The sequence below is a fragment of the Schistocerca gregaria genome, chromosome 2, assembly GCF_023897955.1.
Source record: "Schistocerca gregaria isolate iqSchGreg1 chromosome 2, iqSchGreg1.2, whole genome shotgun sequence".
Taxonomy (NCBI): domain Eukaryota; kingdom Metazoa; phylum Arthropoda; class Insecta; order Orthoptera; family Acrididae; genus Schistocerca; species Schistocerca gregaria.
Genome location: NC_064921.1, coordinates 86,493,788 through 86,515,986, shown reverse-complemented (window position 1 = coordinate 86,515,986; position 22,199 = coordinate 86,493,788). Strand labels below are relative to the sequence as shown.

The following is a 22,199-nucleotide window of genomic DNA, read 5'->3' as shown; positions in this document are numbered from 1 at the left end:
GAGCCCTCAATGTAAATGACAGTAACACACTGATACTCCTGAAGAACTGAGAGGAACAGCTACTGTAAGATCATGGGGGCAACTGAGACTTTAGATCATTGAAATAGATCATTCCTAATTCAAAGTCTGGGCATTAACCGATGAGGGCGCAAGAACAAATGGGGAGCATGTTCTAAGAGGGTAGATAGAATCCTGGCAGAGGGTCTCAAGGTGCATTTCAAATAGTATATCTACATGAGGGCGACCGTCACAAGATTGATAACCCCTGCATGAAAAAAGCATTTGATACATCAGATAATAAGGAAATTGTCATATGATGATTGTGTATGTGAGCAAGAGTTGGTACTATCAGAACTGATAAAGGAGGATCCCTGCTTTCATGAGGAGACTGTCTATCAGACTAATCTGGAAGGTGCTGGCAGCCAGGCTTACTCCATGATTATGTACTGCGTCTGATAATTTTGTGGCTAAAGGAGCTTCTGAGACAGAAACAAGCAACAATATTCCATTGTGATGACACCAGAGATCAGTAATGGAGTACAGTGGCAGGAGCTGCATCACAAGAGGTGTGGAAGAGTAAACAAAGAGCATTAACCTTTCACATTCAGCCTATCTTAAGTTGAATAGATAAAAAAAGTATCACCAAGTGGCAGCAGGAGAACACACATATAAAAGGAATTATGCATGCAAGCTTTTGGAGCCAGTTACTCCTACTTCTGGCAGAAGGGTTAAAGAGGAAGGAAGAAGGGCGAAGGAGAAGGACTGGTGAGGTTTAGGAAAAGAAGTAGAGTTCAGAAAACTCACCCAGAACCACGGATCAGAGGAGTCTTGCCAGACAGGATGTGAAGGAAAGACTGATTGTTAGAGACTGCACTGAATGAGATTTGAAAACCTGAGGACTTAATGGCGGAAGCTAGGGTAATATGCAAGACAGTGACTACAGTTAGAACATCATGTACAACTTAATAAGAGGGAAAAGCTAAGGGCTTTGTGTGTGATAGAGGTGGGAGGAGGACAGCAAGAAATAGACAGGTCAGAAAATTAAATGTATAAAAAACTAAAACAGAATGAAGAAAGTAATAGTTACTGTGAAGAAACCCTGAGGGAAAGGAAATTAACACAAATTAAGGCCACATGGGTGGCAAGAACCCAGGACATATTGTGCCAGTTCCAAACTGTGGAGTTCTGAGAAACTGGTACCTGCGGAAAGAATCTAGGTGGCACGTGCACTGAAACAGGCACTGAGTTCAGGCCTGTTATGTTTTAGTGCATCCTGTGCAACAGGATATTGTGTGTTGGCAGCATAAAGCCTCTGTCTATGCCAATTCATCCTAATTGGCAGTGGTCATGCCAATGACACATGGGTCTCCCTTAAAACAAAGATTCCAAGACTTACCAAGCGGGAAAGCGCCGGTAGACAGGCACAATAAAATAACACACACACAAAATTTCTAGCTTTCGCAACCAATGGTTGCTTCTTCAGGAAAGAGGGAAGGAGAGGGAAAGACGAAAGGATGTGGGTTTTAAGGGAGAGGGTAAGGAGTCATTCCAATCCCAGGAGCTGAAAGACTTACCTTAGGGGGAAAAAGGATAGGTATAAACTCGCGCGCACACACACACACACACACACACACACACACACACACACACATCCATCCATACATATACAGACACAAGCAGACATATTTAAAGGCAAAGAGTTTGGGCCAAATTTTAAATATGTCTGCTTGTGTCTGTATATGTATGGAGGGATGTGTGTGTGTGTGTGTGTGTGTGTGTGTGTGGGCGAGTATATACCTATCCTTTTTTCCCCCCTAATGTAAGTCTTTCCGCTCCCGGGATTGGAATGACTCCTTACCCTCTCCCTTAAAACCCACATCCTTTCATCTTTCCTTTTCCTTCCCTCTTTCTTGATGAAGCAGCTGCCGGATGCGAAAGCTCGAAATTCTGTGTGTGTGTGTTTGTGTGTTTTATTCATTGCGCCTATCTCCCAGCGCTTTCCCGCTTGGTAAGTCTTGGAATCTTTGTTTTTAATATATTTTTCCCATGTGGAAGTTTCTTTCTATATATACTATCAAAGGGAGACCCCATTTATTGCCAGTTACAGGGCTGTTGTAGGTGGTGGCAGGAAGGTGCATAGGGCAAGTCTTCCACCTGGGATGGTCACAGGGATAGGAGCCACAGGGTAGGCATACGGTTGCAGAACGATCATACAGTCTGACAAGGATATTATAGAGATTGGGAGGGTGGCAAAATGCTATTCTAGATGTGTTGGGAAAATTGCAGACAGAATGGACCTCATTTCAGGTCATAATTTTAGGAAGACATGACCTTGTCGAACTAGCTGGTTAATGCATTTAAGACCAGGAATATACTGAGTGAGAAGTGATGTACACCTAAGTTGTTTATGAAGGGATCAGCAGTACCAGGACTGGATGTGATGGCCCAGGAAATCTGCTTTCAAACTAGGCTGGTGGAGTAATTATGTCCAGTGAACATTGAAGTGAGAAGCAGAGAGATTAAGGCCATGACTTCCTAAAATCACGTCCTGAAATGAGGTCCATTCTGTCTTGAGCTTTTGCTCACTACACCCAGAATAGCTTTTCACTGCCCCCCCCCCCCCCCCAGTCTCCACAAAATCCTTGTCAGACAGTATGCTCCTTCTGCAGCCGTCTGCCTACCCTGTGTCTCCTATCCCTGTGACCATCCCAAGTGGAAGACTCGACCTAGGCACCACTCTGCCACCACCTGCACGATCCCTGTCACTGGCAATATATAAACTATCAAAGGGAGATCCACATGTAAAATGAACACCTGTCATATACCATCTGTTACCAAAACACTGTTCAGCATTTTACATTGGCATGACCACTGGCAAGTTATCAATTAGGATGAATGTAAAGAGGCAGAGGGTGTATGTTGCCAACACACAATATCCTGTTGCACAGCATGCACTATAACATAACAATCATGAACTCAGTGCCTGTTTCACTACATGTGCCATCTGGATTCTTCCCACAGGCAACAGTTTCTCACAACTTCGCAGCTGGGAACTGGCACAATATGTCCTGGGTTTTTGCCAGCCACCAGGCCTTAATTTACATTAATTTCCTCTGTCTCAGCATTTCTTCACAGTAACTATTACTTTCTTTATTCTGTTTCAGTTTTTTACACCTTTTGTTTTCTCACCTGTCTATTTCTTGCTGTCCCCCTCCCACCTCTATCACTCTTATTAAGTTGTGCGTGATGTTCTAGTATTAATCACTGTCTTTCATCTATAAGCTCTCAGGTTTTTAAATCTCTTCCGGTGCAGAGGAGCCACTGGCACTAGAAACTTGCACACATAATACTATTTATATGTGTATTCTCCTGCTGCTACCTGATGAGTAATTTTTTTTAATCTATCCAATACATTACAGCTTCAAAAATTGATTATGTTCACTGATATAATCTTACGTAGAGGAATACAGGGCAGCCATGCCAGCTTTTTATCAAAGAGGAGAGAGTACTGGATACCCACGTAGAGTTTTGAGCTGGGATGAGCTGCAGTATGATGACAGAAATGCTTGACCTATGTTTTAGTGGGAGATAATTGGAAACACTGGGAAAGGCTCCAAGCAGAGGCCCTTTGAGTCGCTCCATGGCTTTCATCCAAGGCTACAGACTTGGAGCTATTAATGCAAAAGTCATCAACATACAGCATGGGCATATCTACTGATCTGATGGAGGTCACCAGCCGTTGATGGTGACAAAGAAGAGTGAAAAGCTCAGCAAAGGGCCATGAGGAAGTCCATGTGGTTATGAACAACATACCAGCTCTATCCTGAAACAATCAGAAGGATAAAAACTGACAAAAAAAGCATTAAGGAGCCTCAAAAGTCCTGGTCATGAAGGGTAAGTAAAATCATATGGCACCATGTGGCACGAAAGGGCTTATGTATGTCAGATAGGCTACTTTTCTCCCAGAAACCTTGTTGTTAGAGGGACAGAAGGCCCTTTGCTTCAAGAGCTCAGCGTAACTGTTGAGCTACCACCCTTTCAAGCAGTTTAGAGAGCATGAGGGTGAGGCTAATTGGTTGATAGCTGTTGATGAACAGTGGGTTTTGCCTGGTTTAATGATTGGGCTTTTGATACTACCTTTTTATTGTGAAGGGAAAACACCTTCTAATCATATAGAGTTGAGGAACCTGAGTAGATTGAGTCTGCAAGTTACATTCAGATGTTGGATCATCAGATTATGAATCAAATTAGCCTGGTGGAGTACCAAGAGATGAGTCAAGAGTGTGAAGCAGTTCCCATATAGTGAAAGGTTCATTATATAACCATTGTTGCATAGTGGGTAGTGAGGGATTCAGCAAGAACTGATGCAACAGTAGAAATACCACCACGAAGAAGGAGCTCCAGAACAGTTGATGATCTTTGGTGCACTAGTAGACTATGGAGCTTGTCCCACATCTGGGATTAAAGAGCAAATATGACTTTGCATGAAGCCACTTAAAAGTAATGAGTGATATTTGTGAAGAATGTTGCTTCAGGTGCTGCAAGGCCTACGACAGTCCTGAATAACTTTTGCAATGTCTTTGGTCCATCATGATACCAGCTGCTGGTGTAGGGTCTATCTACCCCATTGGCTAATTTGCTTGTGTGACTACCAGAGTTCAATGTTGAGGGAATTGACAAAGCATTTCCTCGACGTAAAGTCAATGAATGCAGTAGTGGCAAAATTAAAAATCTCTGGAGCAGGATATAAGCGATCATGCTTTTTCCAGGTTTAAAAACATGAGAGGTGTTCAGATTCTGGACTTTACATTCCTCGATTAAGGCAGCACACTTTGGGGATCTGCAAGGATGTCTTTCTCTGCAATTGACACAAAATGATGGTTGCTCACATGGTGAATTTTTATGAAGCTATCATCCACAGTCTCCATAAACTGGGTTGTTTGTCTAACAGATATTGTATATCCAATGCACTGGTGTTTAAAGCACCACATCAGGGCGTCGGGAATACAGCTTCATATCACAGCACCATGATATACACTTTCTTAGGAAGTGAACTCCCCTCAGAAGTAAGACGAATTCTCTGATGTCAACCTTGTTGTCCGACATGCCTCAATGTAAACAATACACAATGTGAACCCTTCACTGCAAATTTTTGCATAATTATTCATCCTTTTGCAGCATTAAGTTCCAGAGAGAAATTAAAACCCGTACTTTTTCCAGACTCCTATAGGAAGTTTCAGTGACAGTTACATCAGCAAGTTACTTGCAAGCAAATAACGCGAGGACTGGATAGAATTTGCTGTTTTAACTACGACAGAAACACTTCCTAGTTTACTGAGGAAAGAGATTTTTCTAAGTACATTTTTGATACTATCTACAAACAACAAAGACTTAGCAGATAGAAAGGAACATTCATCAATGCAGGTGTAAACCAGGTATATAGGGGAGCAAGTTTCAGCAGTCTGCTTGATTTTTGTTTCCTCTTACAGTGTAGTCAATTGTTTCCTCTTACAGTGTAGTCAAGGAAAAAAATTCATAGAGCCATTACAATCTGTAATGAAGAATACAATTCTGCTGAAGGGATTGAGTAGAGTCTCATGGCCACTGGCTGATAACTTAGTTTGATGGCTACTGCCCGTAATTCCGGTGCCCCCCAAAAGACACACATCCATTCTTTGGCAAATGTCTAGCTGTAACAGCTCAAGCATCAATAGTATTTCCCCACAGAGTCTTGATGCTACCATCATATATATATGTGATGACAACCATACTGAACAGCTACCACATTGGGTATTGGGCAACCTTTCCCCCATGACCTGCATATATGTAAAATTTTTGAGAAAATGGAGGTCAGACATGAGTAACTAAGAAGAGTGGTTGAAATATGTAAACAAAATGGGAAAAGCCATAACTGATGGCCTACAAACAATCAAGGTAATCAGCAGGGAATCGTCCCTATGGGCGAAGCTAAGAAAAGATCGTGTCAGAGAGTAAGATTACAGCACCGCGAAATGAAGAAGTACTAGAACGGCTCAGGGCTCCATGCCTGTATGATGTTCAAACTCCTACAGGAGTATAGCATGTATTCACAAAAGAGTTTTGAAGGCTAGGACAAGAGGAGGATGAGCAACAGAAGGAAGAGGAAAGTACAGAGCTTGTGAGACAGTGATATAACATACTGGCTTATATGTCAAATGAAAATTCAATTTTTCTCCATATTTACTTACCTTTATAGCTGCATGATGCCAATATTGTTTGCAAGTGGCGTTGAATGGCTGCAGAACAGCCTTCTATAAAACCCAAATCTGTAGAGCTAGTTGTACATGTGTCTTCAGCATAATAGTTGGTAGTTGTACATGAATCTTCAGAATCACTTTTGGTAGTCGTACATGCATCTTCAGCATCACATTTGGTAGTCGTACATGCGTCTTCAGCATCACATTTGGTAGTCGTACATGCGTCTTCAGCATCACATTTGGTAGTCGTACATGCGTCTTCAGCATCACATTTGGTAGTCATACATGCGTCTTCAGCATCACATTTGGTAGTCCTACATGCGTCTTCAGCATCACATTTGGTAGTCATACATGTGTCTTCAGCATCACATTTGCTAGTCGTACATGCGTCTTCAGCATCACATTTGGTAGTCGTACATGCGTCTTCAGAATCACATTTGGTAGTCGTACATGCGTCTTCAGCATCACATTTGGTAGTCGTACATGCGTCTTCAGCATCACATTTGGTAGTCGTACATGCGTCTTCAGCATCACATTTGGTAGTCGTACATGCGTCTTCAGCATCATATTTGGTAGTCGTACATGCGTCTTCAGCATCACATTTGGTAGTCGTACATGCGTCTTCAGCATCACATTTGGTAGTCGTACATGCGTCTTCAGCATCACATTTGGTAGTCGTACATGCGTCTTCAGCATCACATTTGGTAGTCGTACATGCGTCTTCAGCATCACATTTGGTAGTCGTACATGCGTCTTCAGCATCACATTTGGTAGTCGTACATGCGTCTTCAGCATCACATTTGGTAGTCGTACATGCATCCTCAGCATCACATTTGGTAGTTGTACATGCGTCTTCAGTATCACACTTGGTAGTCGTACATGCGTCTTCAGCATCACATTTGGTAGTCGTACATGCATCTTCAGCATCACATTTGGTAGTCGTACATGCGTCCTCAGCATCACATTTGGTAGTCGTACATGCGTCCTCAGCATCACATTTGGTAGTCGTACATGCGTCCTCAGCATCACATTTGGTAGTTGTACATGCGTCCTCAGCATCACATTTGGTAGTTGTACATGCGTCCTCAGCATCACATTTGGTAGTTGTACATGTGTCTTCAGTATCACACTTGGTAGTTGTACATGCGTCTTCAGCATGATATTTGATAATTGTACATGCGTCTTCAGCATCATATTTAATAGTTGTACATGCGTCTTCAGCATCATATTTGGTAGTCGTACATGTGTCTTCAGCATCACATTTGGTAATGGTACATGTGTCTTCAGCATCACATTTGGTAATGGTACATGTGTCTGCAGCATCACATTTGGTAGTTGTACATGCGTCTTCAGCATCACATTTGGTAGTTGTACATGCGTCTTCAGCATCATATTTGGTAGTTGTACATGCGTCTTCAGCTTCATATTTTGTAGTTGTACATGTGTCTTCAGCACCACAGTTGGTAGCTGTACATGCGTCTTCAGCATCACAGTTGGTAGTTGTACATGCGTCTTCAGCATCACAGTTGGTAGTTGTACATGCGTCTTCAGCATCACATTTGGTTACTGTACATGCGTCTTCAGCACCACATTTGGTAATTGTACATGCGTCTTCAGCATCACATTTGGTAATTGTACATGCGTCTTCAGCATCACATTTGGTAATTGTACATGCGTCTTCAGCATCACATTTGGTAATTGTACATGCATCTTCAGCATCACATTTGGTTATTGTACATGCGTCTTCAGCATCACATTTGGTAGTTGTACATGCATCTTCAGCATCACATTTGGTAGTTGCACACATTTCTTCAACATCATTTGTGCTAGCTGTATATGTTTCTTCAACATCATCTTTGGTAGTTGTACATGTTCCTTCATCATCATTTGTGGTAGTTGTACATGCTTTTTCTGCAACACTGGTTTTATTGACAATAACTGGTATATCCCATGAATCTACTGGCATTACTACATCACCTTCTGATGAATCATGGGGATCTCCAGTATCATTTGTTTTGTTTTCGATGACTGTTACATCCCATGAACCTACTGGTGTTACTACATCATCTTCTATTGAATCACTGGGTTCTCCAGTATCTCTTGATTTGTTTTCAATGACTGGGATATCCCATAAATTTACTGGTATTACTACATCATCTTCTGCCAAAGCACGGGGCAATTCTGGATGTTTATTTACAGCTGCTAGTGCAGAAGGCACATTCTTATCGTTAACAACACTTTTTGATTTTTTTAATGATAACTGTAGAGATTCTTTTGTGGGTCTGAGAGGTTTTGTTTTCAGTGACTTTCCAGATGAGGTTTCTGTGAACCATACTCCATCTTTTCCATAAGAATATATTGATAATAGTGGAGTCTGATGTTTATCTATTGTGTGAGGATGTTTTGGTGATGGTGAAGATAACTCAGAATTCTCTGTAATGTGGCAAGTGCTCACATTCCGTACACATTTGCCATTTGTTTGAACTGCCTTTGTGACCATTTTAGGCCACTCTTTGCATCCACTTTCTGGAGACTTTTCAAGTGTAGAGGAATGACAGAAAGGTTTATGTATGGATCCTCTGAAAATAAAACTTCCTCCAGGAGGTTCAGGATAATGCCAAACAGCACTTAAATTTCTGCCACTACCAACAGTTCGCGACTCTAAACTGAGAGTTGATAGTGGAATTGTATCAGTCTGTTTATTCTCTCTGTCATTCTCTGTGAGATTATCATATTGATTAGTGTTTCTAAAAACAGACCTTTCAGCCAGTGAAGTCACTATCTTTGCACTAGGGGTGCTAGAATTGTTGGCCCATAATGATTCAATTGCAGCCGGTGGAGTTAATGTTTCTGCTGATTCCTGATTATGGACATCTAATTGTGATGGATGAAAAACAGGTCCTTGTTGTTCTATCATAGCCTCCATTATGCCTGATACTTCTGCAGATATGTCTGTGTCACCAGAGATCTCTTCCACAATTGTTTTTTCCATGTCATCCATTGTGTCTAAACTCACCCGTAACAAATACAGGGGATATATCAGTACATACTACTATGCAAAGACATATTCATTTTCCATGGATTTTGGAAAGGGGATAAGTACCTATATTCCAGCTATTCACCAACCCCTGAAAAATTAATAATAATCATCATTATTTATCATTATGAGATGAGACATATTATGTCAGTTAAATGTTGAAAAGTCATTTATCAATGTGCATTCTAAATTATGTTGTTAACAGTAGGTGATGGTTTCTTGGTGAAACAGTTAAATAAAAAGACTGTGTTTCCCTAGGGTTGAGACTTATCATGGGAGGGGCAATATTTAACTACTTTCTATCAAAGTGCACCACACTTGTATTTGTATTTCTTTCTGCTTTAATACAGTACTGAGCACTGTCTGTGCAGAAAATGTTATGGAAATTATGACTATCTTCGTTAATTAGTGACTACAAGAACTAACCAAAAAGCAATGAAACTGTGCTGGAACACAGATATTTCAGTATAGGGATGAAAACAGATAGTGTGCACTCTACCAAATATACATATCTAAAAACAACGATGCTGTAACTTACCAAACGAAAGCATCGGTATGTTGATTGAAGACAATAAAAAACATACAAACACACACACAAATTTCAAGCTTTCACAACCCAAGGTTGCTTCATCAGGAAAGAGGGAAGGAGAGGGAAAGAAGAAAGGATGTGGGTTTTTCCCTGTCCTTCCCTCTTTCCTGGTGAAGCAACTTTGGGTTGCGAAAGCTTGAAATTTGTGTGTGTGTTTGTGTGTTTTTTATTGTCTCCTATCAACATACCAACACTTTCGTTTGGTAAGTTACAGCATCTTTGTTTTTAGATATATTTTTCCCACATGGAATGTTTCCCTCTATTATATTCCTACCAAATATACAGTATGACAAATTTTGTATAATGACTTGAATATGACAAAAAATGTCTGATTTGACATCATGGAATGATTAAAAAGAATCAGACTTCCTGTAAAATGTTCTCACACATAACTGACTGTGTCTTTTAAGTTCAACTTAGAAACAAGTTGGCAAGTGATGCATCATGCAAATTGTGTAAATACGAATTAAGCCAATGCTTATATTTGTTTAATATCAACAGTGTGAATCTTATTTTCAATGAATATCACAGAGCCAAGTAGTTATTAAGTACTTAATTAAACTGAAGAGGGATGTGAGAAAAGAAACAACTGTGGAAAAACAAATTATCGAGCCTGCACCAGGATGAAGTCCTCTTTGTAAAGCAGTTTTTGGCAGACAGGCACATTCCAGTACTTCAGCACCATCCACATTCATCATACAATGCTCTACATCTACACCTACATCTACATCTATACTCTACAAACCACCATGAGGTGCATGGTAGAGGTTACATCCCATTTTTCCATTTGTTAGGTTTCTTTCTATTCCATTCATGTATGGAGTGTGGGAAGAATGATTGTTTGAATGCCTCTGTGTGCACAGTAATTATTCTAATCTTATCCTCATGATCCCTATGTGAGCAATACATACGCGTTTGTAGTATATTCCTAGAGTAATCATTTAAAGCCAGTTCTTGAAACTTTGACTTTCTTGGGATAGTTTACATCTATCTTCAAGAGTCCTCTAGTTCAGTTCCTTCAGTATCTCTGTGACACTCTCCCTTGGATCAAACAAACTCACCCTTCTCTGTATATGTTCAGTATCGCCTGTTAGTCTTATCTGGTTCAGCAATATTCTAGAACCAAACATACAAGTGCTTTGTAAGCAACCTCCTTTGTAGACTGATTGCACTTCCCCAGTATTCTACCAATAAACCAAAGTCTAGCACCTGCTTTACCCATTTCATATCCCTATAAAGTGTCACACCCAGGTACCTGTATAATTTTTTTGTTTTGTGAAGTGTAAAATTTTACATTTCTGAACATTTAGAGCAAGTTGCCAATCACTGCACCATGTTGAAATCTTATCAAGATCTGACTGAATATTTATGCAGATTCTTTCAGATAGTACTTCATTACAAATATCTGCATCATCTGCAAAAAGCCTAATTTTACTATTAATATTATCTAAGAATGACACACCCGAAGTTACTTATACATTTGATGATGGCTCTCCATCCAAGATAACATGATGTGTCCTCCCTACCAAAAAGTCCCCAATCCAGTCGCAAATTTCACTTGATACCCCATATGATCATACTTTTGACAATAAGCATAGGTGGGGTGCCAAGTCAAATGCTTTTCAGAAATCAAGAAATACTGCATCTATCTGGTTACCTTGATCCAAAGCTTCCAGTATGTCATCTGAGAAAAGTGCAAGTTGGGTTTCACGTGATTGGTGTTTCAAAAAAGTCATTCTGTTCAAGATATCTCATTATGTTTGAGCTCAGAATATGCTCTAAGATTCTACAACAAAAAAATGTCAAGGACATTGGATGATAGTTTTATAAATCACTTATACTACCCTTCTTGTAGACAACCCATACTTTTTTCCAAGAACTGGGCACAGTTTTTTGTTTGAGAATCTACAATAAACTACAGTTAAAAGAGGGGCTAACTAAGCTGCAAATCCAGTATAGAATCCGATAGGCAACCACTCTTTGCCTCTCAAAATGAAAATCAAATTGACAGTTAAAGAGCCACAATGTAACTCTGAACAATGGGAGGCAGGTATGTGCTGCTACATTATATGAACAAATCAAAACAAAAATCATTTGAATTACAAAACTACAGTAATATCAGGTATCATCACATTACTACTGTTATTGCATCTGAAGTTGCAACTCTCCCATCACACATACACGTCATGCTGTACTCCACATTAAAATTTAGAATTAAATTTACCGAGTAGTCTTGCAAGTCTTCAACTGAGAGTTAGTTACATGTTCCATAGACCATTTGAATGTTTATGTCATTTGAATATTGCAGAATGAGTCAGTTTACAGGCTATACATACATGATTGGTTTTAACATACATGATCACATTTTTTTGTTCTATTCATGCAAGTAGTAACAAATAATTCTTTTTCTAGAAGTTACCAGTTAAACAAATCTGTGAAATAGAAGGAGTTGTAAAGAAGAAATGATTAAAAACTTGCTTTGCTACCTGTCAGTGAGAAATGATCAAAGCATGTAGTTGCTACAAATTGAACTATTTTCTGACTGACTGACTGACAGCTTCAATAATGGGTAACAAAGGTCATTTTTTCTTCTAATGTTATAAGTATGGACATCACTATCCTTCTCAAACTGAGGTGGATATACTGTGATGGTGCAGTTAAAATTCCCAACTCCCTGAAAAGGTGAACATCACATATTATTCTTACTGCTGGTTTTGTGCAATCAGTTCTTTCTTTCTAAGTAATGAGTTACCCCAGAAAATTATTCCATAACACACTATTGAAACAAAGTAGGCAAAATATGTTAGGAGGTTGATTTGTTTGTTTCCAAGTGTGGCAATTATGTGAATAACAAAAGCAGCTGAAATTAGTTGTTTGAGCAGCTCTGTAACGTGATTCTTCCAATTCAAGTTTTCATTAATGTGTATACCCAAAAATGTAGAGAATTCTAACTTGGTTACTGACTCCTGTTCCTGTGCTACATCAATTGTTAGTATGACTGTTTGTTGACCATGACTGAATATAATCTGTTTTCTCAAAACTTAGGGACAGCCCCTCTTCAAAGTACCATTTGATAACTCTTTTTTTTAAAACAAAAATATTGTTAACAATCTCTTCTGTTGCTTTCTCTTTAATGGGACTTATTATAATGCTAGTATCATCTGAAAAATGTACCAATTGTTCTTAATGAATGTTGAGTGAAAGATCATTCACCTACATAATGAATAAGAGTGAACCCAAGTTGAACTCAGTGGGATTCCTTTCATAACTACTACATAATCAATAAAATTTTCTTCCATTCAAACATGATTTGAATTATTCAGAACAACGTTTTGCATTCTGTTTGTTAAATATGATTCAAACCATTTTATTTGTAAAGTTGTCAATTTTCTAAGAGAGTATGATTATCTGCACAAGTACAAGTTTCTATTGACACGAGTGGGCCCAACAGAACTTCTACCCATGCAACTAAGCAGAGACTATCTCCGCAATCAGAGTACAAAAACCAGATATAACATTTTTTTATTATTCTTCATATTGGTTGATGGGAACAGAGCTACATGTAGTAATAATAATAAAAAATAGCCTCAGCCTGCAGTTATGTTGTTACAAGTTTTATTGCATGATTGATTTTGAGACCTCACACCTCATCCTCAGGTGCACGTTAGTTTGCATCTAATTGATGATTAGGTGTTAACTTCCCAGATAATCCAGGTTGTTAACAGAAATGCTGGTAACTACATCACATCCTACAGCCCACAGTATTAGTATCACTTGCACGGTGCTGCGGACGTAGGGTGTGGTTACAGATTTTTTGAGGGACAACCTGTTTGATGTAAGAAATTAACATATACCCTTTTTATTGCTAATGAAAACCACACATTGCATGCTGTACCACTGTACAGCAAGACCTTCAGAGGTGGTGGTCTAGACTGCTGTACATACGTGTACCTCTAATATCCAGTAGCACACCCTCTTGCATTGATGCATGCCTGTATTCATTGTGGCATATTATCCACAAGTTCATCAAGGCACTGTTGGTCCAGATTGTCCCACTCCTCAATGGCATTACTGCATAGATCCCTCAAAGTGGTTGGTGGATCATTTTGTCCATAAACAGCCCTTTTCAATCTATCCTAGCCATGTTCGATAGGGTTCATGTCTGGAGAACACGCTGGCCACTCTAGCCAAGTGACGACATAATCCTGAAGGAAGTCATTCACAGGATGTGCATGATGGGAACGCAAATTGCCATCCATGGAGACCAATGCCTCGACAATATGCTGCCAATATGGTTGCACTATTGGTCAGAGGATGGCATTATGTATCGTACAGTTATTATAGCGCCTTCCATGACCACCAACAGCATCCGTCTGCCACACATAATGCCATCCCAAAACAGCAGGGAACCTCCACCTTGCTGCACTCACTGGACAGTGTGTCTAACACATTGCATCCAAACACGTCTCCGATTATTGTCTGGTTGAAGGCATATGCGGCACTCATCGGTGAAGAGAACATGATGCCAATCCTGAGCGGTCCATTCGGCATGTTGTTGGGCCCACCTGTACCGCACTGCATGGTGTTATGGCTGCAAAGATGGACCTTGCCATGGACATCAGGAGTGAAGCAACCGTGAGCAACCAATTGCTCACAGTTTGAGTCATAACACGACGTCCTGTGGCTGCACAAAAAGCATTATTCAACATGGTGGCGTTGCTGTCAGGGTTCCTCCAAGCCATAATACACAGATAGCAGTCATCTACTGCAGTAGTAGCCTTTGGATGAACTGCGTGAGGCATGTCATTCACAGTTCCTGTCTCTCTCTATCTCCTCCATGTCCAAACAACATTGCTTTGGTTCACTCCAAGACGCCTGGACACTTCTCTTGTTGAGAGCTCTTCCTGGCACAAAATAACAATGCGGACACTATGAAACCACAGTATGGATTGTCTAAGCATGGTTGAACTAAAGCCATCACAAGCTGCATACCTCCTTCCTGATGGAATGACTGGAACTGATCAGCTATCAGACCCCTCCGTCTAATAGGCACTGTTCATACATGGTTGTGTACATCTTTGGGCAGGTTTAGTGACATGTCTGAACAGTCAAAGGGACTGTGTCTGTAATACAATATCCACAGCCAACGTCTATCTTCAGGAGTTCTGGGAACTGGGGTGCTGCAAAACTTTTTTTTGATGTGTGTAGATATGGCGCTTCACACTTACAGTGCAAGCACTTTTTCTCAGAAATGCTGTGTCCTATTTTTTATGTAAAATGTGTGTTAAATGTGCTGAGTCAATCTGCCTGCTGAGGATTTTAAACTCCTGCCACCTACTGTGCATTGTGCTCTCTGTAAAAGTGACACTCCGAGAAGCTGTTTTCGCCTACTTAGACTTGAAAAGCACCAGAGCTGTGATATTCTCCCTGCGTGACGTGCATTATAGTGGAAGTTGCCAGCAGCATGGGGTTCCTCTAGTGGTTGTGCTGATAGATTTCCCTTCTCAAATCATGGAGGTGTAAGTTGACATACACAGATGTTGCTGTGAGAGGTACCCATCACACTGTCATGAGCAGCAGAGTGGAGTTGCATACTATCCAGTGTTATCATAAGTAGCGGAAGTGCTTTGAGTATTTAACTCAGGTGTCTAATGACGTGGTTACTCATTTAGAAATTGTGAAATCATTGGCTATAGTTGCAGTGGCAGATTAATGACTTTTTGGCTGACGGTGGTTGCACAGAAGAGAAAGAAGATCCACAGGTTCTCCCGTTGAAAGTTAAGGAAAACAATCAACAAAAATTACTATTTTAAGCATGTTTAGTACTTACAAATATCAAATAATTACAAAAATGTGCTTTATTTGAGACAAAAAGCCTTTTTTTAAAGTACCTAACTTTATTCATACAATTGTTAACATGCAATCACAAGCTCTAAACGCCTTTCAACATAGAGCTGTTAAGCAAATTAAAATCAAATGAACTGAAATTAGAATAAAATACTTTTAAAATTTCAGTTTTTTTTGTTGACAGTTACATTTTTGCTAATTTACATCATATTACATTTTTAAAATAATAGCCTATTTGTGAAGTCTTGATTAGTTACTTAAATATTGTTCTAACTTTTATTTCAATAGTACTTACAATGATACTCATATTGAAGTAAACAAAGTGACAATGATCTTACACCATCACAATAAATCAAAAACTTACTTAAGATGTATAACACTGTAGTTTTGAATGTAATATTGTATTTTTTTATATACTGAGTTGTTAAAATCTAACTTAGAAGACCATTTTACAAAAAAAATTATCGTGTTTATATTTTTCAGTTTAGTTCTATGCCCATACAGAATGGTATACATTTGGCATACTTCATGCATATTAGCATCTGATTTGCATTTTTTACATAAAATTGTAAAGAGAAGTCTAAGTGTGTGAATACAAATTACTCTATCTTTTTTACATCACAGAAGAACAGTTGGCATTATATCATATATACTTAGGAAAACATATATTTTCTGTTCTTTCCATCCTTCTCAGTATACCTACCTATATTTTTACTTTGTTAATAATTGTCTCTGTGGACATACAACAAAGCAAGTCCTGTCATGTAGTTTTTCCAACAATTTTTTTCTGAGCCAACTCTTAATAAGTATCAGTGTCATGGCAGAAGTGCTTTGTTTAAATCTTCTTTTTTTTATTTTGACGCCCACAGCTTTATCTCTGTTTTTAGATCAGAAATGCAGTCTCTTGCATCCTCCCTGATTATTTTGTAGTACTTTGTAGCCAAGTTTCTGCATCTCTAATCACTCACTCATTAGGGACGGAAAGATTTTTTGTAGAAATGTGTTGAGATTGTAGAGTCTGAGACTTTCTTTAGAGAATCTGTTTTCTAGATCAGTGTTTATTGTGTCAAGGACAGGGATACAGACATTCAACCTAAAATAGCCCTCTATATATAAAGGGGCAGCATTATGCCTGTTACCTTGTTGAGATGTGATGCTGGGTGTTTGAATGGTGCTTCTCATAATACCTGCCAATTTTTTGGCTTGATCATACAGCAGGCTGAATTCTGTAACTACATTTTCTTGCTTTGCTTTCAAAATTGAGAAAGTATCAGTCAAGATATCAGTTGCTTCGGTAATAGCAAAAGTCTCTTTTCGGAAAAATCTACTTAGAGGCAATTTTTGACCTAGCACATCAGTGAGGCACATAAGGATTACAATGAATACTCCATTACAGATTGCATATAAAAGGGCCCTAGCTTCTGTTAGAGATGTCACTTGAAAAATGTGACCACTGCGAAATTTCTTCAAGGCACCATACAATTTGTGCAATGTTCTTTTTAGCAAATATGCTACAGGCAGATACCTTCCTTCCCTTCTTGTTTCACACAAGACTAGCCTGTTTTTGGCGGAGCTGTAAAAAAAGAGACAGTCTCTTTAATGATCCCAATTGAGTGTTGCACTCACTGCTCATCGGAGCACTTAGAAAGAGACAAGTTTAGAGAAAGATTAAAACAAGGTGTTCTTTCAGTATTATTATTCAGTTCACTTAGAAAGAGACAAGTTTAAAGAATGATTAAAACAAGGGGTTTGTTCTGTATTACTATGTGTTCTTTTTTTTCTTAATGACTGCTCCCACAACCTCTGAACTCATGACAGCATGAGCAGCCATCTGCAGCAATGTCAGTGCATTTACTAAGATGGAGACCGTGATTTCTCATAGTGATTAACACACTTTTACTTAATTTTATTCCAGTCACTTGGGGATGTTTACCCTCTTCATATGCTTTATATTTGTCACACATATTGTCATCTTTGTCATCTCCAAAAGACAGCTTTTAATCATGGTAACTTTCAGAAGCTGAAGAGAAATCTTCATTTACTTTACATTTACAATGAGCTTTGAGAATATTTCCACAGAGACTTTCCTGCCTCTTGCGGGCTGACAAAACCTATGAAATCTTCTCTTATCATATCTTGGCAAATAGTCTAAATAGATCTCATAAGGAACCCCTTGCGTGCAAGGTAACAAAAGGGCAATACGTTTATGGCATTCGAAGCCCCTCTTATTGTCTACTATGCAACCACAATACTGGTTGCTTTTGGCGATGGTATACAATGGTGAGCACAGCATGAGACTAAGGAGCGTAGCTGAACTGCATAGTGGATGAGTAGTTCACAATAGTACTAGTGGTGTTGATACAAAGTAGAGCAATGGCAATGATAAACAAAGCAAACATGCATTATATCCACTACAACAGTTGCCGAAGCTGACATTTCGTCAGGATGGAACCCAAGGAATTTTGCAGAGTGATAAAGAAGTGGCACAGAAATCTTAACCTTTCTGCAAGATGAGTCAGTGAAATGTGTGATGTTGCACACACATACACTCAACTGTGCAGGCAATGTGCATGAGAAGTACAATGATGATGATACATGCTTAACAAGTGAAAGTGGCACTGAAACAAGTGTCAAGCCGTGTAGTCCATCATCCTTGTCAGACAGGGAGCCGCACATCCTGTCTCCAGTACAATGTGGTAAAGAACAATCATAGTCAAGGAGCAGGTACTAAACATAATTATGTACGTGAAAGATAGATCATCCACAGCATAGTAAAAACAATTATTGACAGATTTTGAATAAGTCCACAGCAATATGATCGTGCACTTCATAAGAAATACTTTGGATATTCATGGGTGGACAAGGCACACTTGTTACAAAAACTGACATCTGTGCATTTCAAGACTGCTGGATACAATTTACTGGATGTGCTTGAGTGTGACCTGCTACATTATGCATATGAAATTGCACATGACAGATTACAGTGATTTCAAGGGAAGCAGTGGATGATTGCACAGCTTCAAATAGCGCTACAGAAGTGGAAGATATGAGATAACAAAAGTTCAAACAAAGTGTCAAAAAAATGGTTCAAATGGCTCTGAGCGCTATGGGACTTAACATCTTAGGTCATCAGTCCCCTAGAACTTAGAACTACTTAAACCTAACTAACCTAAGGACATCACACACATCCATGCCCGAGGCAGGATTCGAACCTGTGACCGTAGCAGTCCTGTGGTTCCAGACTGCAGCACCTAGAACTGCACAGCCACCGCAAACAAAGTGTCAACTTGACAATGCACAGCGAACTCCGGAATCAGTCGAAAAATTTGTAGATGATATAAGCAAAATTATCCCAACGTTTAGCAAGGAATTTGATTTGGAACTCTGATCAGTTGGGATTTGAAGAGGAAATGTATGTGAAAAGAACCCTTGAAATTAGAGGTACCAAGCATTGTATCAAGATGAACTAATATCAACGCCATAAAGCATTCACATACAATTATGCCGACTGTTAATCTGGATGGTAAACTCAATGGAAAGTTATTTATTGTGCTGTGAGAAGTTGGAGGTGCTCTGTCCCCTACAATTCTTTCTGTCATGCATGATCTTGCAAGGATAGTAGAGAATATTTATGCCACAGCAAGCAAGAGCGGGAAAATGGGTGTACGAGAACTAAAACTATGTTATAAGCAGAGCTTTTTGCCAATAGCTGTTCAAAATAACTTGCTTTTCCTTCATTCTTGGTATGCAAATAAAAATCATATTCCTTTACAGCAAACTATCCATCCTGTAAAGTGTATGAAATTACAGTTCATACCTGGAAACATTGGACAAATTCAGTCTCTGGATTGTCTTTTTTCGATGCCTATGAAACGTATTATCGCACTGTCTGCAACTACAAGCTAAAGGATAGCCAGTTTCAGGATAACCTCCATGACAGACTGTTTTGCATTCATTTGCATGCTATAACATTCCATAAGTTCTCATCAGCCCATTACACCAATATGATTTTACATGCATTCTTCAAGAATGGATATCTAGCTGAACATCCTGTATAGTTTGTAACTCACAAGGAGTTCACCTTCAATCCTGATGGTGCACAGCTGTTTGGTCACTATGGTGCACCATTTTCCATTTGGTGTTTGTGGTGCAAGGGGTTGTTCTGAACATTTTTTGAATGTTGACAATGTCCATTTTGTGAAGTGTAATAAACCATTGACCTCTGCACCTCCCAGACACTCATTTTCTGTCACCCTCCTCATGCATATGGTGAGTCATTAGCAGCTAATATTTTTCCTATCACTATCATTAACACAGAATTTAAGAAAAACTGTCATTATTATTGCTGCTACCCTTTTTTTGATTAAGTAGAAATATGGCCTCCAATCCACCATTCCCGCTCTTCCTTGCACTCTCCAGAGATTGTCTTGTTTGGCGAGCTTCATGGACACACATTATCTATTATGTATATCTGTGGCGAGCTTATATTAGCTGCATTTGGTCATTTTGTTATCCTGGATATTTTTGTACAAACACAAATTAAATTGCTCCTTCTTCTGACGTAATGCAAAATAAATTACCTCTGTTAAACTTTCATAAGTGAAAATCCTTTTTATCTGTAAGTACAAAATAGTTGTCCTCTCTTCTTGCTGTAAACCAAAATTGTACTTCTTTAGTATGTGCCATCACAAAGGAAATTGCTGTCTAATCCCTTCTTATTTTAAACTCTTCCTATACATTTCATATTTCCTGTGAGACAAAAAATTAAAGAAATAACTGAAAAGCAGTGATAAGACACTGAATTGACATAATGTTTTCTTATAAAATTTGTCACCTGAAATATCAAGGGCCAGTTTTTTTTTCTTTTGTAACATATTTCATCCAATTCCATGTTTCTCAAACAAACTCTGGAGCACGAAACTTCCTGGAAGATTAAGACTGTGTGTCAGAAAGAGATTCCAGCTCGAGACCTTTGCCTTTTGCAGGTAGATGCTCTACTGACTGATCCACCCAAGCACAGCTCACAATCCACCCTCACAGCTGTACTTTGGCCAGAGTCTCATCTATTACCTACCAAACTTCACAGAAGTTCTCCTGTGAAACTTTGAGGCCTAGCACTCCTGGAAGAAAGGATATTGCAGAGACATGGCTTAGGAAGTTTAAAACTGTGTGCCAGATTGAAATTCAAATTCGGGATCTTTTCCTTTCAAGAGCAATTGCCCTACCAGCTGAACCACATGAGCCTGAATCACAACCCATCCTGACAGCTTTACTTCGGCCAGTACCTCATCTGCTGCGCCCTATGCCATGTCTTCACAATATTCTTTTTTCCAGAGTGCGAGTCCTGCAAGTTTCGCAGGAGAGCTTCTCTCGAGTTTGGAAGGTAAAACGTGAGGTCCTGGCATAAGGGAAGCTGTGAGGAAGCCTTACAAGTCATGCTCCCACTGGTCAGTCGGTAGAGCAATTGTCCATGCAAAGTAAAGGTCCTGAGTTAGAGTCTCGGTCCGGCACACAGTTTTAATATATCAGTAAGCTTCAACAACTAGTGGTCAAAATATGAACTGTTATCCTGCCAGGATAATAACTGGCAGCCAAATAGGCAGTATGCATTGTGCAGACTGAAAATTTCATTCTGGAAAATCGGCTGCATATTTGCAAAATTCTTTTTGAAGTTCTGAAACCGTTTTACTTGGCAGCAGGCTTCTTCCATGTAAACATGAAATAAAATGATGTTACCTACACTGTTTCATCACAGCACTGGTTTTCGTCTGTGAATGGAAATCTGAGGCAGGGCAGAGGAGTATGTAAGTGTTGTAATTGGCTTCCGACTTTCTTGTGAGGAATGCTAATCTCTTCCTGACCCGTTTGCAGTTCATTAACTGTCTGCTGTACGTCCATCTATGTCGCACTTATCAACTAGACCACTTTTGGGCATTTGTCAGTGTCACTTAAACCAATATGCAACTGTATTGTCTGCGACTTTATACCACGTTGAACCCACTTCAGATGAATGAATTTGTGAGTTAATGCTTCGCCACAATCTCTTCCATGTTATGTTTGGATACTTCAACTCAATTGCGTTTGGGCTATCTGTCTTCTTCCGTACATAAACCAATTTTATTGTCATTATATCCTGCCTACTCGTCAAATATGGGGTGCCTAGGAAACCTGCTTTCTCGGTTCCTTAGACAACATTTTTTTCTTTTCGTTATTGGATTTCAATTCCCCCCCAAGAGAGGGGGCGGGCTGGCATCAGGGTAATAAGCTGCTCTACAGCCTACAGAAAAGTTAAAACATAGAATGAGAATAGAAACAAACAAGAAAACAAGGCGACAAATGGCGACATTGTAAAAAACTGTAAAATCGAGGAAAGTTGTGGAGTTAAAAATTTAAAAACACTGCACTGACGAAGCGGGTGAAGACACACAAGAAGTAGACAGGCACAATTAAAAAACACGGCGAGAGTCCGGTTTATGTTCACAGAAGATAG

General features: G+C 39.5%; 1 protein-coding gene across 3 annotated transcripts in view; it reads right to left on the bottom strand.

Moving 5' to 3' along the window:
• The window catches only part of LOC126336374 (uncharacterized), a 137,273-nt gene that overhangs the window by 30,601 nt on the left and 84,473 nt on the right, over positions 1–22,199 (bottom strand). For all 3 annotated transcript variants that reach the window (XM_049999981.1, XM_049999982.1, XM_049999983.1), the window contains exon 2: positions 6,228–9,364. In XM_049999981.1, the coding sequence (XP_049855938.1) occupies positions 6,228–9,237 (3,010 nt within the window). In that variant the 5' untranslated portion in view covers positions 9,238–9,364. The remainder of the gene's footprint in view (positions 1–6,227; positions 9,365–22,199) is intronic.